The sequence below is a fragment of the Harmonia axyridis genome, chromosome 7, assembly GCF_914767665.1.
Source record: "Harmonia axyridis chromosome 7, icHarAxyr1.1, whole genome shotgun sequence".
In the NCBI taxonomy this organism is placed as follows: Eukaryota; Metazoa; Arthropoda; class Insecta; order Coleoptera; family Coccinellidae; genus Harmonia; species Harmonia axyridis.
Window position 1 is genome coordinate 18,193,214 of NC_059507.1, and position 15,516 is coordinate 18,208,729.

The 15,516-nt window shown below is 36.0% G+C and overlaps 2 protein-coding genes across 6 annotated transcripts in view; one reads left to right on the top strand and one right to left on the bottom strand.

The window, feature by feature from the left end:
- LOC123684840 (probable phosphorylase b kinase regulatory subunit alpha) overlaps positions 1-15,516 on the bottom strand; it is a 137,916-nt gene that overhangs the window by 3,841 nt on the left and 118,559 nt on the right. For 4 of the 5 annotated variants that reach the window (XM_045624313.1, XM_045624312.1, XM_045624311.1 and 1 more), the window contains 2 exons: positions 2,073-2,125; positions 1,869-2,018 (listed from right to left, as the gene is read on the bottom strand). The exons of the other annotated variant lie outside the window; for it this stretch is intronic. In XM_045624313.1, the coding sequence (XP_045480269.1) occupies positions 1,869-2,018; positions 2,073-2,125 (203 nt within the window). The remainder of the gene's footprint in view (positions 1-1,868; positions 2,019-2,072; positions 2,126-15,516) is intronic. 5 annotated transcript variants of the gene reach the window in all.
- Positions 4,074-6,503, top strand: LOC123684842 (tigger transposable element-derived protein 6-like). The gene has a single exon (XM_045624315.1). The coding sequence runs from the start codon at positions 4,839-4,841 to the stop codon at positions 6,378-6,380; it is 1,542 nt and encodes a 513-aa protein (XP_045480271.1). The 5' UTR covers positions 4,074-4,838; the 3' UTR covers positions 6,381-6,503.

Sequence of the window (15,516 nt, forward strand, 5' to 3'; positions counted from 1 at the left end):
TTTTCAGTAAAATATTGCTGAAGAATTATTTCAACGTTTACATCAAAAACATTCCCCGAACATTTTAAAGGGGGGCTGTGAGAAATATTTTTATTGAAAATTTTGGTAGTGGATTCTTTCGTTCATGAAGTTTAGCCCATCGTAGTGGAACCAAAATGTACTGATCTACTGCTGCACATTGCATCAATAAATTGTCTATTTTATAGCGATTTGAAAAAGGTATCACACAAGTCATTTGTTATCCAAAGAAAAAAGATATGGCTGTTTTTATCCAAATGGGTACGTTTCTGACAAAATCAAGTTTGTCAATTCTGCTAAGAAATTTTCGATGTTGCATTACCTAGTGAACAATGGCAATTGTTTACGTTCGAAAATATTACTCGCATAATTCTTCACCCCAACGAAATTCAATTTTTCTGGCAAATGTTGCGCAAACATCATGCCGATCCAGACATAGCTGGTGGGTTATCCTTTGATCTACATTCTACCTCGGTTTGACGTGGTCTTTACATGACACCCTGTAGATGAAGAATGGGTGGGATCACTTTTACTTGCGGGACTACCTGAAAAATATTCCCTTGTGATAATGGCAGTGGAACATTCGGGGATACAAATAACTACCGACTCAATTAAGTCAAAATTACTGGATATGCAACCAGAGGGAAGTAACAGTGGAGTATTTACTGCAAACTGCAGAAATCGACAGAAAACAAATTACCGAAAAAAGGTTGGCAACACTTCTGCGTTAACGTCAACGTCAAAGAAAAACCACAGATCAAATGACAATGGTGAGCGGAATGAAAACAAAGATAGAAGTAAAATAATTTGTTATAAATGTAGAAAAACTGGTCATTTTATGTCAAAACGACCGGGTTTTTCACCATAATTTGACCCCCCCTTTAACTTTGTTTCTAAAAGGGGTACAAAAAATGTTTTTTACAAAAGTTTCACGAAATCGACTAGTGTTTTCTAAAATGATTTCACAAAACGAAGTATATACAGAGTGGGCAACATATTGATTACAACTTCATTCTTTCAAATGGAACACCCTGTATATTTTTCTATATTAGGCTAGCTCTTTTTCCCCTGATTATGAATATATAACATATGTTTGGTCTATCTCTCTTATTCTGAGTACCACAGAGTTTCAAATTTAAAGAGCCACCTGGCAAGCTAAGTAACCAGTTTTCAAGTGGTAGGCTGCGAAAACTCAAAATGCCCTTTTTCAAGTTATCTCGTTGGCAACGATATATGAAACTGTTCCTCGAATATACACTACACAGAAGCAGAAAAATTTGAAATATTTTCACTCACATTTTATAGTGAAAAACGAATGTCATTCGTTCAGCAACACTAAGGAACACAAAAACGGAAAACGCTTCAAAAGAAGTCAATAGAATTTATTTCGTCAAACTTAATACGTGATATGAGGAAGAGGTGAGTATCGCGTTTAGCTAATAACGTCTTTCAGTTAAACAGTTCCGATGGAATATTGTTTTCTTTTATGATCTGAATCTTGTGTCACGATATCTGTATGTTTGAAATATTGATCCAGGAATCGTTTCTAACGGTAACGATCGACTCACTGATATTCTGTATGAACATTCAGGCCAAATTTCAAGAGGATAGCATCATCAGAACCCCCATCTAGATGAACTAACCGACAATAGTCAGATAATGAATCACTTCCCATATATACTACATATAAATATCTCTATGGTAACTAAGGGAGCATGAATAAATGAGCGCTCAAAAGCTACTGACGCCAAGTCAGAGCTTTTATCGATTTCTTTTGAGTTGTCTCAATTTCATATTTTGAAAACTTCAATGAAATAACTATTAATAATTTTTGGTAATCATTCACTCACCCTCTCCAATACACTCCAGACTCTAGGATAAAAATCCCTAGGTACCCTATTCAAAGCACCATCAAGTCTCCTACGTCGGAGCCACTGTCCTTGTCTATCAGGCTCCACTTCTTCATATACATTTTCATGAGTAACAGTAATATGACTCTTCTGGAAATTATAATCGATAAAAAAAGGAAGAACTTAGAATTCACTATAATTTACCTTGCTTATTCGACTAGATTTGTTGGTCACAATAGAGAAATTCCCCCTGCCAACTTAATAATTCAATATAAATCATATATTCCAAAAATACAATATGATGAAGTTATACACTGAATAGGTTGATTAGTTATGTATGGTCGCTGAAATGTTTATCGGAAATAATATTGGTGGCCTAAGTACAGGTGCACATGAGCTGCGTAATCTAGATGATGTAGCATGCTACATTTGAAATTGAATAGTCAATTAAACAAGAAAGTTGATCAAAATCTCGTCGTACGCCAACGCGTATCTTCGTGTCTGTGTACCCGATGCAGTGAAACGGTCATACTACTTCTTTTTCTTGTTTCCTTGAATGAACGTTATTGATAATCGCAGCGAAATTCGGCAAATTATTTTCCTTCATCATATTCAAAAAACCCTCAAAAAGGTTTTTTTTTTGTATTTTTTTGCACTAAAGTCCTGATTGGAGTTCCTGATTGAAAAAGAAAGTTTGATTATTAAATTGAGAGTCCCTCGTCAAAAGACACCCCAATATCATTGTCCATTCTCAGCTAACAAGCCGAAGTATTTACTTTCCTTGCTATTGAAGAACTGTCAGATCTTAGTTAGCATTTTAGTGGGCTTCTCGATGCCGAGAACAAACAAAAAATTGACAGTCGCCTTGTCCTAATATTTCATAAAATGATTTTTTTTTCAATGGATCACCCTATAGTTTTTCATGCATTTCGATTCGTAATAACATTCTCAACAATAAAGCCCATTTGACTTTTTTTCGTAAAGGTTAAAATAAGACAGTTGTATTTAGGAAACATTTATAATGTTTCCTAAATGAATGAGATAAACACCAACTTGAACGCAAATAAAAAAAAATCTATCAGTTTTTATCGACTTAGCTAAGGCTTTCGATACTGTTCCTCATGACAAATTATTAGAAAAAATGGAATATATGGGTATAAGGGGAAGTGCAAATCTACTTTTTAAAAATTATTTATCGAATAGGACACAACGAGTCAAAATTGAAAATACTTATAGTCAGGTTAGAAACTCCACAATAGGTATCCCACAGGGTACTGTACTTGGGCCTACACTCTTTCTTATCTACATTAACGATATTGGATCGATTTTAACAAATGGTAAAATAATTGCTTACGCTGATGATACTGTTCTGACATTCGCAGGATCCACTTGGCAAGAAGTGTTTGGAAAGGCAGAAGATGGTATTAGAAATTTGTATAGCTGGCTCAACTACAACCTCCTTAGTATAAATATTCTAAAAACTAAATATATTACTTTCTCAATCTCGGCTGTTGACAGACCACAAAACACAATCTTGAAAATTCATGGCGAAGATTGTTCTAATTCTAACTGTTCATGCGAACCTATACAAAATGTCGATAACATTAAATATTTGGGTATTATCTTAGACAAACATCTGAGATGGAATGTTCATTGTAACTATATCAATAAAAAAATGAGATATTTAGTCTATAGACTATATCAACTTAGAGATATTCTCGATAAAAAACTATTAAAGATGGTCTATATGTCATTAGTAGAGTCAATTCTGAGATATTGTTTAGTTATTTGGGGAGGAGGGTTCAATAATTCTTTACAAAACATCTTGATCACTCAAAAATTCATACTGAAAATAATACATAAGAAAAACCGAACATTTCCAACTGACAGATTGTATAAGATAGCTGAGGTGCTGCCACTTAAGGCTCTATATATTCATGCTTGCATAAATTACCTCCCTAAGATACAGCATCTTTTACCAAAGATACCTGCGCACCACACCACCAGATCAGTTTTATTGCGAACCCATCTGTACATTAAGTCACACACTCAACGAATAGTAACATACTTTGCACCTAAGTTTTACGACAAACTTCCTATTAATATAAAATCATTGATTAATAATAAACGACAGTTTAGTATACAAACCAAAAAATACATCCAAAAGAACTATAATACATTTTTGGATATCATGAAACCATAGAATTCAATTAAAGAAGGTCTTTCTCAAACTTCCTACTACTGATCTTTTACGTGTAGTCTAATGGCGGGGCGCTTTTTCGCCTGGCTGTCTGGGGCGGTTTCCGGGCTCCTCATCTGCTCCATTCAGATTTATGCATCTGTATTATATTATGTGGTGAATGATTCACGACACAGACATGATTTCTTTCATTTCTAGTGTGGGTCATTTTACCGATGATACACTCGTTTGATTTGTTTTTTTGTTTTTTTTTTTTTTTTGTATGGTTAGGTTGAAGATGAAGACTCGTTGTACGAGTGTATGTGGTGTTAATTGTTTGTAACATTTTATGGTGAATAAATTGAATTGAATTGAAAATTGAATTGAATAAACGGATTTGATATAGCGCTATATAATATCGAGTACAGTCAAACCTGTGTAAGTGACAACTGGGTAAGCGAGAAAACTCTTTAAGTGAGTGGAATTGCCTGGTCCCGTCATTTTTAGCCCCTAAAACCTCTATGTGTGAGAAATAGAAGCCTCTATAAGAGAAAGTCGTGAACCGCCAGATATATTTGTGTTCGAACCTCTATAACTAAGACTGCTATTTGTCTATAACTCTATAAGCGAGAGTCTGGCATGGAGGTAGTTCCCCGAAAACATAAACACATGTTTTCGGGGAATTACCTAACATTGTCTTTGTGGAAATCTGGCCCTCACTTTTGATACAATCGATGTAACTACCTTACCCCAGTTGACATCAAGTGCTAAGAAAGCTTAAGTCTAGCGCAATGTCTAAAAGAAAAATCCGAGTTTTATCTCTGAGTGAAAAACTTAAGATCGTGAATGCGTTTGAGTGTGGAAAATCGCGTAATGAAATTCAGAGTGAGTTTGGTCTACCAGAATCAACCTATTATAAAATTATCAAGTCAAGAGACTCTTTAAAGTCTCAGTGCTCTGAAGGACACGGAAATATTAAGAGGAGTCGACATTCCGAGTTCCCCGACATTGAAAACTGCCTTTTAGAATGGATCAAACAAACCCTTAACAAGAACATCCCCATAGATGGACCCCTGTTGAAACAAAAATCTAAAGACTTTGCCACAAGATTGGGATATCAGAACTTTTCGGCTAGTAATGGCTGGTTAGAAGGTTTTAAAAGACGTCATGATATAGCTTTCAAAAAAGCCGCTGGAGAAAGTAGATCTGTAGACCAAAGCGTGTGTAACCGATGGACTGAAGAACTGCCAAGTCTCTTGAAGGGGTATGATCCAAACGACATTTACAATGCGGATGAGACACCTCTATTCTTCAAGTGTCTTCCTGATAAAACATTCACATTTAAGGGCGAAAAATGTCATGGAGGTAAACAAAGTAAGGAACGTCTTACTATTCTTCAATGCGTTAACATGACCGGTACTGATAAGCTACCTCTTTTAATGATAGGGAAATCAAAACGACCTAGATGTTTCAAAGGTGTCAAGACTTTACCTGTTGATTATGCAAGTAACACAAAAGCTTGGATGACCAAGATATTATTCAAGGATTGGTTGAAAAACGTCGACAAGAAAATGATGATGAAAAACAAAAAAATCCTGCTTTTCATTGACAACTGTGCTGCCCACAATGACTTACCAACATTCGAAAACGTAAAAGTCATGTTTTTGCCTGCCAACACCACCAGTCAACTTCAACCTTTAGATCAAGGTATCATTCACACATTCAAACGCTTTTACCGCAGAGAAGTTGTTCAACACACCCTTACGTGTCTCGAAGCAAGCAATAACCATGATATTGACGTACTCCTAGCCATGAAATTTGCAAGGAAAGCATGGTACAAAGTAAGTGACGTTACTGTCAAGAACTGTTTCGAGAAGGCTGGATTTTGTATCAGCACAGATAAACAGGAATTTATACCTGAGGATAATGAAGTTGAAGCTGGACCTAGCAATGAGGATTGGGCCAAGCTTGTGTGTCACGAATATACTGGTGATGTGTTAACGCCAACCTTTGAAGACTTTGTACAAGTTGACGACCTCCTGGCTACCGCTGGAGAATTTACCGATGACGATATCGTGCACAATTTCGCTACAACGTGTACTGACGGAAATGACAGTGAAGATGAAGCCGACCAATTGCAGACTTTGGATACAGAAGTAAAAAACATTCCAAAGAAGCAAGAAATTTTAATTGCACTGGAGAATATACACAAATTTTTTGAATACTCTGCGGTTGTTGATAAAACAATATTCGATAATATTTACGAATTAGAAAAGCATGTTCACAATTTGAATACGGAAAAACAGAAGAAAATAACAGATTTTTTTAAATAGATGTGCGAGGTTCATTATTTTTTATTTGTAAGAAAAAACAACAGATTTTTTTTTAAAAGATGTGTAAGATTCATTATTTACTATGTATTTGTAAGAAGAAAATTAAAGATTTCTTTGAATAAATGTGTGAGATTTTTTTCCTATTTGTAAGTAGAATGAAATACATTACACATATGTACATACATACATGTTTTACATTTTTTTATTCAACCTCTATGAGTGATAATGGTAACTTAGAAACCTTCATTAGCTAGAAACTCGGGTTAGTGAGAAACCTCCATAAGCGAAACAAACCTTGCGGTCCCTTGAACTCTCCCTTATCCAGGTTCGACTGTAATTGTTTAAAAACACCGCCTTCTTGTTGGACACATATTTGGGTCATTATATTGACACTATTGATTCACATAATAATTGCGGCTAGCGAAATGGCTTTAAGACGGAAATTATCGTTTTGTATATTGATAACAAATAGCTATTAGATCTACACCTTTACATTGGTTACCGGTGCTATCACACATAGTTCCGCCTCATATTCGTAGACAGGTTGCAGTCAAGAAATGTTGGGATAAATTTCATTTCTAACCGAACTCATTTCCAAGATTCTAGAACTGCTAGATTGAAATCACGCAAACCTTCCTTCAATCCAATGAAAGCGACAAGGAAATTTGGCGTTCGGGATGGACTTCTTTTAACGTCTTCATCAAAAGTCTTACCGTTGATCCTTCAGAAAAAGTTCTAGGTTTCAATCTTCCTAGGAAAATTTGGTGTATTTTAAATCGACTTAGAACTGGTCATGGTCGTTGTAATAGTACCCTCTTCAAATGGCATTCTATTGATAGCCCACTATGTGAGTGTGGTGGAGAAGAAACCATTGACCACTTGGTGAATAATTATCCGATTTATAAATTTCATGGTGGTTTCCAAACTATCCATTCAGTTTCAGTTTCTTTTTTAGATTGGGTCGTTAACTTCAAATCGATATAATGAAAACTAATATTTAGTACTCCTTTCTGCTTCTTTTTTTTTGTTTTAGGATCCAATTGGAAATTATAGAGTCGTCAACCGAAAAGAGAGGATGAAGAAAATTTAGTTTTGGTTGAAAAGGGAGTCCTTCAATATAAATTATGTCAGCTTATTCTGTAAACGTTTACATAAACCAGTCACTACACCGATACGGGGAGACAGAGTTTTTGCTGAGGTTCTTATCTGTTCTCTTGTATCATACGTTGAAATGCATGATGCCACGTTACATTTCCTCTGCTAATACTGAGAATCATCGACACATATGCTTGATTGTTTGAAATTAATAATTTGTATTGCTCTTTCTCAAAAGAATATATATACCAAATAGCTTAGTGGTATCAATTGAGTGGTGCGACATAATGATCACGTATTTTACGAGTTCACATCCAAGCACAATTATTTCTTTTTACTGTATTATTTTGCTATTAGTAACAAAATATTGTCATTCGTATGAGTACAAAAAATAGGTGTTTGGACAATCATGAGGTTCTATTCGCCAAAACAAAGAAATTATTTGTAAAAAGAAAGAATAAATATTTCCAAATGAGTCGCTCATTTTCCACTTAAGGAAGAAAGGTAACATGAGCTTTGTTGTTGAGAATGTTATTACGAATCGAAATGCATGAAGAAATACAGGGTGTTCCATTGAAAAACATATAATTTTATGAAATATTATTACAACGCGAATGTCAATTTTTCTTTTGTTTTCGGAGTCGAGAAGGCCACTAAAAATGCTACCAGTTTGCCCATATATCCGACATCGTAGCATCAATAATAACGGAGTTGGCAATGGTGCCGACTTAATTTGGAACACCCTGTATATATTTTTTCTATTTTGTAAAATATTTCATGTGATTTTTTTTGGCACAAGATATTTTAAAAATTAAAATTGAAAAATACTTGTGTGAATATAAGATGTGTTTGATCGACATGGGTTCTTGACTCTTCCATTGTGGTGAATTCAGAAATCAGAACCACGACTCGAAACAAACGACTGGGGCATTTTGAATAATAACAAAAAGGTTACAACGCCGAAACATTTTTCACTTCATATAGGCACAAATAAATAAGGATTAATAGAGCAATCTAAATGAACGCCAATAGCTATCGGATTACCAGTTATAATATCACAGGAGCATAGACAATATTCGATTATACACCGAAAGAATTTTTCAACATTGAAAATTTCAAAGATTACCAAAGAATGTAGAAATATGAACAGAATGGCTTTATATTCTTCACCTCTCACAATCTCAATTAACAAACACTGTGATTATATGCAGTGATCATTTCAGCAAAGAATACTTCTATCCAAAAGTGGAAGGTCAACGTACAGCAAGGTTAATTCCAGGAGCGCTATCGAGGGCCAACCTCCAGCCACCTCAATTCAAAGGAGTCTATGTTCTCTGCAGGGAATAAGGAAATTTTCGAGTAAATTGATGAGCCGATGTTTCGAAGAGTTCATTGCAATGTTGACATACTTCATTGTAATCTTAATATATACGCAGGCACAATTAGGGGACCAGACCAGACTCAACGAAGTTTGTAATTCATTTTTTCTTGAACCTTTCTGCCGATTGTAGCATTTTTCTTTGTTGTAACTAGATTCCTATGTTGAAATGCCGTACTCAGTTCGTTTTTTTATATACAGGGATGAAAAAAATTATGAAGAGTAAGCATTCATTCAGAAAATATGTGGAGTGAATCGCTGACAGACGACAATGTTTACTTACACTCAGATATTCCCTAATCTTTTCTGAAAATTTCTTCCTTTTATTAATCACGATATCTTTTAAAAGAAATTACAGAAGTTTTCATGATTGTTGAACGAAAAATTGATTGAATCGCAAAGCTCTTAAAGTTAAGAGAGGTTTGTACCACGTGACATTCTCGTGACTGTCAAAGTTTACCTACTCCCTTCCATTCCATATTCAATCTATGATGGTACAAAAATGTATTTTTTTATATCTCTTTAGAAGTGAATAAACGTTATCCCCAACTTTTGCCTATACGCGTAGGATTTCTCCTCGCCGTCGGCTTCTCACTCCTCGCTAAGAGGAACATTCACTCAATCCCAGATATTTAAAATATCAGAAGGGTAGAGCTCGGTCGTGTCCGGTCCTTGTGGTCCCTCTGGTTCTCGTCGAACTTCTGGTCCTCTTACACGTGATCCTTGGACCTGTCCTTCGCTTCCTAGGAATTTTCTCACCGTCCTTGCAGTACCTAAAAGAACAGCTTTTTGCATTATATTACATATATACTCACTAAGTCCCAGTTGCTTGATATTCCTCTTGAGATTTTTGGGCACTATTCCAGTTGTTGAGATGATAATTGGAATAGTTTTCGTTGATATGATTCCCCACTGGCGCTTTATCTGAAATTCGAGGTCCCTATATTTTGAAATTTTTTCGACCTCCTTTTGACGCAGGTTGTTGTTATTTGGTATTGCTACGTCAACGAGTAATGCTCTCTTTTGATGTTTATCGACTAGTGATATATCTGGTCTATTGTGAGGGACTGTTTTATCAGTCAAAACTGTACGATCCCAGTACAGCTTATAGCGTTCGTTTTCCAGGATGGTCTCCGGTCGGTACTTGTAATATGGTATTTTTTCAGAATGAATTAGTTTTAATATGGTTGCCAATTCTTGGTGTAGTATCTTTCGTATACTGCATCGTGTCTCTCTTTATATTCATTTCCTGCAAACATTTGACATCCTCCCGTGATATGTTGTATTGTCTCATTTGTTGGACACCCATATCGGCATCGATCGTCAGTAATAGTTCGATCCTTTATGATATGCCTGCAGTAATTTTTAGTTGAGATTACTTGATCTTGGATGGCTAAAAGAAAACCTTCCCTTTCTGGGTACATTGCACCTGATGTGAGCCAATAGTTCGACGCTTCAATGTCGACATGATCCTGGTTCACCTCGTTGAAATGTCTTCCATGCAGGTGCTTCTCTCTCCATCTTTCCAGTTTTTCTTGGTTTGTCTGGTGGTTGAATGAAAATTGCTCCTTGTGAAGTTGTAAAGGTGTTGATTCGTCTGCTTCACACAGTATTTTGTAGAACTCTGATGTACTTGCTTGATCACATATTAAACAACTTTCGTAATGACCCATTGTATTTATAGTAAATCAATTTAATTATAACTAACTGGTATATTATGTTCCTTTGAACTCAACATCTTGAAAATTTATTAATTTTTGTTTTTTTTTGTTGTGCTATGGCTGTATCTGGTGAATGTTCTACAAAGATTTGCTTGTTTTACTGCATTGGTGAGCTCATTCGATTTAAGTTAGTGGCTTATGTTTGAACATATTTTTCTTTCTTTTTTTTATCTTGTTTCTAGTTCAATTACAGAGGGTTAGGCGGAAGAATAGACGTGAGGTCTCGGGACTTTTAGTAGGTTTTATTTTCAAGTTATAATACCTGAGACAGCGCGAACTAAATCTCGCCCTCAATTCTGTTGCATTTTTTGTATCATAATTTCTATAAATAAAGGCCTTTATTATTATTATTATTATTATCTCGGAAGTATTCCCGTAGGCTTTCTATCTGCCCACTAGTAAGTTCCATGATGTCTGTAAGACCTCTGCCTCCTTTATTTCTCGGCAGTGTAGTCCTCTCAATGCTGCTTTTCGGATGGTGCTTGTTTGCTTTTGTCATCAACGTTCTCATTTTATGTTGCAAGTTTTCGATGTCTGTTTTGCTCCATGGAACTATACCGAATGAGTATGTTAGAATTGAACATGCCTATGTGTTGATGGCTCTCGTCATGTTCCTGCTGTTGAGGTTTGTTTTTAAGATTTTTTTGATTCTCCTAATGAACTCAGTCGTTAAGTCTTGCTTCATTCTTTGGTGGTTGATTCGTCGGTTCTGTTTCATTCCAAGATATTTATGAAGATCATCCGACTTCATTGCTTCTATTTGCTGTCCATTTGCGAGAGTGATCGGTTCATCTTGTATTCTTCCTCTCACTACGCTGAGAGTACGACATTTGTTCAATCCGAATTCCATACCTACATCTTTCGAAAAATGTTCCACTAGTTTGACCATAATTTCTAGGTGGTTCTTATTGCCTGTTATCAGTTTCAAATCATCCATGTACAGCAAATGATTGAGGGTGGTAGCATTATTATTTCCTTCAATGTTGAAACCCTTTTCAGTAGCGTTTAGCTGTTTAGAGAGTGGGTTCAGCGCCAAGCAGAACCATAAAGGGCTCAAGGAGTCTCCTTGGAAAATTCCCTTCTAAATTGGAATCAGTTTGGTTTTTATGTTTGCCGTGGAAAGCTCGATGTTCGTTTTCCAATTGTCCATTGCAAGCTTTAGAAAATTAGTTATAATTGGATCGATCTTGTATATCTCCAAAATTTTCTTCAGCCAGCCATGTGGAAGTGAGTCGAAAGCCTTCTTATAATCAAAATAAGTCATGAAAAGATTTCTACGTTTCTTGAAGGCTTGGTTGCATATGATGGAATCTATTACCAGCTGTTCCTTCGATCCTTGTACATTCTTGGAACATCCTTTCTGCTGTGTTGTAATTATTTTATTTTTCTCGCAATGTTTGTACAGGGTGGGCAAATAAGCGAGGTAAGCGGCTATATCTCAGGATCCACTCATCGTAGAGACTTGCGGTGAAAAATTTTACCACTGAAGTGAACAAGAGAACACACTGGAAATTGTTTTGAAGTTCATACCTCTACCGCTAGGGGGCGTAATAGCTACCGTCGAGTAGAAAGATGAATTTTCCTCGAAAACGTTTCATATGATGTGGAAGAAAAAATATCATCACTATAATCCTTGGAAAATTCTCTATCTTTTAAAATTGTCACTTTCGATTTTACGACATCAAATAAGGGTAGGTGAAAGGGAGAAATCTGACTGATTGAAACGCCTGTAACTTCAGTTTGGCTCAACATTTTTGAGCAAATTAGATCTCGTCTGAAAGATAATGTCTTGTCGATTGAGGACAAAAAATACTTATGATAAATTTGTTTTTGCTGCTTTCGATAGGGGGCGCTAAGTCAGAAGTTCATTGTTTTGTTCATTTTGCTCCGAAATTTCAAATGTAATGATAGGATTTTCTTAACAGAAACTGAAATTCCATCAAACTTGTATGAAAAAACCTAAAGGTCGCAAAGCGATAATTTCAGGCGTTCTGAAATTATGGCCGAAAGAAAATATTCTTCTACTGATGCACTGTGAAAAACCAAATTGTGTCTTTAGGTTCTGACAGAAACATAAATCCCATCAAATTTGTATGAAAAAACCAAAAGCGATAGCTTCAGGCGTTCTGGAGTTATGGCCGAAAGAAGATATTCTTCAACTGATGCACTAAAAAATTAATTGTGTCTTCTTTCGGCCATAACTCCAGAACGCCTGAAGCTATCGCTTTGCGACCTTTTGGTTTTTTGATACAAATTTGATGGGATTTTTGTTTCTGTCAGAACCTAAAGACACAATTTGGTATTTCGCAGTGCATCAGTTGAAGAATATCTTCTTTCGGCCATAACTTCAGAACGCCTGAAATTATCGCTTTGCGACCTTTAGGTTTTTTCATGCAAATTTGATGAAATTTCTGTTTCTGTTAAGAAAATCCTATCATTACATTTGAAATTTCGGAGTAAAATGAACAAAACAATGAACTTCTGACTTAGCGCCCCCTATCGAAAGCAGCAAAAACAAATTTATCATAAGTATTTTTTGTCCTCAATCGACAAGACATTATCTTTCAGACGAGATCTAATTTGCTCAAAAATGTTGAGCCAAACTGAAGTTACAGGCGTTTCAATCAGTCAGATTTCTCCCTTTCACCTACCCTTATTTGATGTCGTAAAATCGAAAGTGACAATTTTAAAAGATAGAGAATTTTCCAAGGATTATAGTGATGATATTTTTTCTTCCACATCATATGAAACGTTTTCGAGGAAAATTCATCTTTCTACTCGACGGTAGCTATTACGCCCCCTAGCGGTAGAGGTATGAACTTCAAAACAATTTCCAGTGTGTTCTCTTGTTCACTTTAGTGGTAAAATTTTTCACCGCAAGTCTCTATGATGAGTGGATCCTAAGATATAGCCGCTTACCTCGCTTATTTGCCCACCCTGTAGATACGAGATGCTAAACATGATGTGATGATTTTGTATATTGTTGGTAGGCATGTTATAGGTCTGTATTTTGATGGATCCATAGTGTTTTGAAAATCCTTCGGTATTAGGTAAGTGATACCTGATGTTAAGAATGTTGGCATTTCTGTTGGATTATGTATTATGTTATTTATGTATTCGACTAGCCTGCCGTGCAGACACCAAAACTTCTTCAACCAGAAGTTGTGAATTCCATCTGGGCCTGGAGATTTCCAATTGTGAGTGTTGTTCAATATTTCCTGTAGTTCTTCAGACGTTATTACACTATGTGGCATACTTTCTATGGTCTCACATGATTTCTCCTCTCTTCTTATCCAACGCGCTTTGGAGCTAAAAGGAGTTTGTGTTGACAGTTGACAGTCCCTAATTTTGTTGACGTTTGTTCATTAAGCATTCTATTTCGTTTATAGCTCTCATTGTATCTTCTCAGTCGTTCAGAGTATACACTTAATTTTTGTTTGAGTGTATCTAGAGTTTCTTGAGCACTTTCATTGTTGGCGTCGTAGTTTGCATGTCGCCTATGGCGATCCATAATTGCATCCACTATTTTTTGTAGTTTTCTCGACGGAGAACCATTTTCAAATTGTGTTAACCTTCCTTTATATAATTCCCTGAATGTCCTCCAGGTGACTCAGAACATAATATCAAAAATTTTGTTTAGAACACCGAGATTGTTTCCCACGGAATGTCTGTACAGAGAAACTCAGTTACTCAAGGTAAGAGATCTCTATATAAACCAGTGTTTACTCTGGGTATTCAAGAACAAATCTGTTCTTCAGGAGGAGAAGGAGAAGCTCACACGATTCGTGACGGGTTCATGCTTGACTCTACCATCCTTCAAAAAGAGTCACACACAGAGGTGTGTTTTCTATCACGGCCCAAAACTTTTTAATCTCTTACCAGTTACCATAAGAAATATTTCAAATTTCAATGTGTACAAAAGCTCAATCAAAGCTTTCATCATGCTCAATAAAGAACTTTTCAACTTGTTTGGTTGATTGGGGGTGGCTATGAGAGTGGCAGCTTGTGTTTTTTTCTTTTTGGGTTCTCTCTCTCTCTCTCTCTCTCTCTCTGCCTCTCTCTTTCTGTCACTTTGTTACTATATTTTGCTCAAAGGATCATCAGACTAAATATTTGCCTTGGATGTAAAAAAAGTGTGTTTAATCTCGGTCCTGCAATATTTAGTTCTTATAATATCTTTGAACACCCCGAATGGAAGATGGAGAGCACAACACAAGTTGCTTCTTAGGTGCGTCCATCCTCACATGAGGGGTATATAATAATTTGTATGATTGAAATTGTATTTATATTTCTAAGGAATAAAATTTGATTTGATTTGATTTATCTTGTCGGAGGCTATGTTGCTTTTGCTTCTAGCCTATTTTGCCAACGTGGTTCGTTATGCTGTTTTTTCTGTGCTGGTTGCTCACTTCTAGGTTTTGCTTCTAGCCTATTTTGCCAATGTGGTTTGTTATGCTGTTTTTTCTGTGCTGGTTGCTCACTTCTAGGTTTTGACTTCGCGCCGAGCACTGTAGGTAATAAGATGCAATGACTCTAGGTTCTGGTCATTCGAAAAAAACGGTGGAATTATCTCTTTGTTCATTTTGTGCAGAATATGTGAGAGTTTTTTCGATGTCTTCAGTCTAGGAGGAATTGGTCGTTTAAGAGGATCAGTACCCTCGAATTCTATGAAATATCTATTCATTGTAACAGATAATGGCTCTAATAGATCTCTTCGATTTTCTTCTCGGTTTTCCATAGTTGCAGTTTGTATATTCCGCCATTGCTCATCTCTTACTAGTGCCAAGTCTCCGCTGTTTTGTTCCTCAGTATTAATTTGTGCATTGGTGTTGTGTTGGTTTTCAGCACAATCGTAGTTTTCTTCAATTGTCACTTCGTTGTTAGTGAGGTTCCTATTCTGTAGACTCAGGTGGACTTAATTTTTTATGGTGTCAAGTCTCTC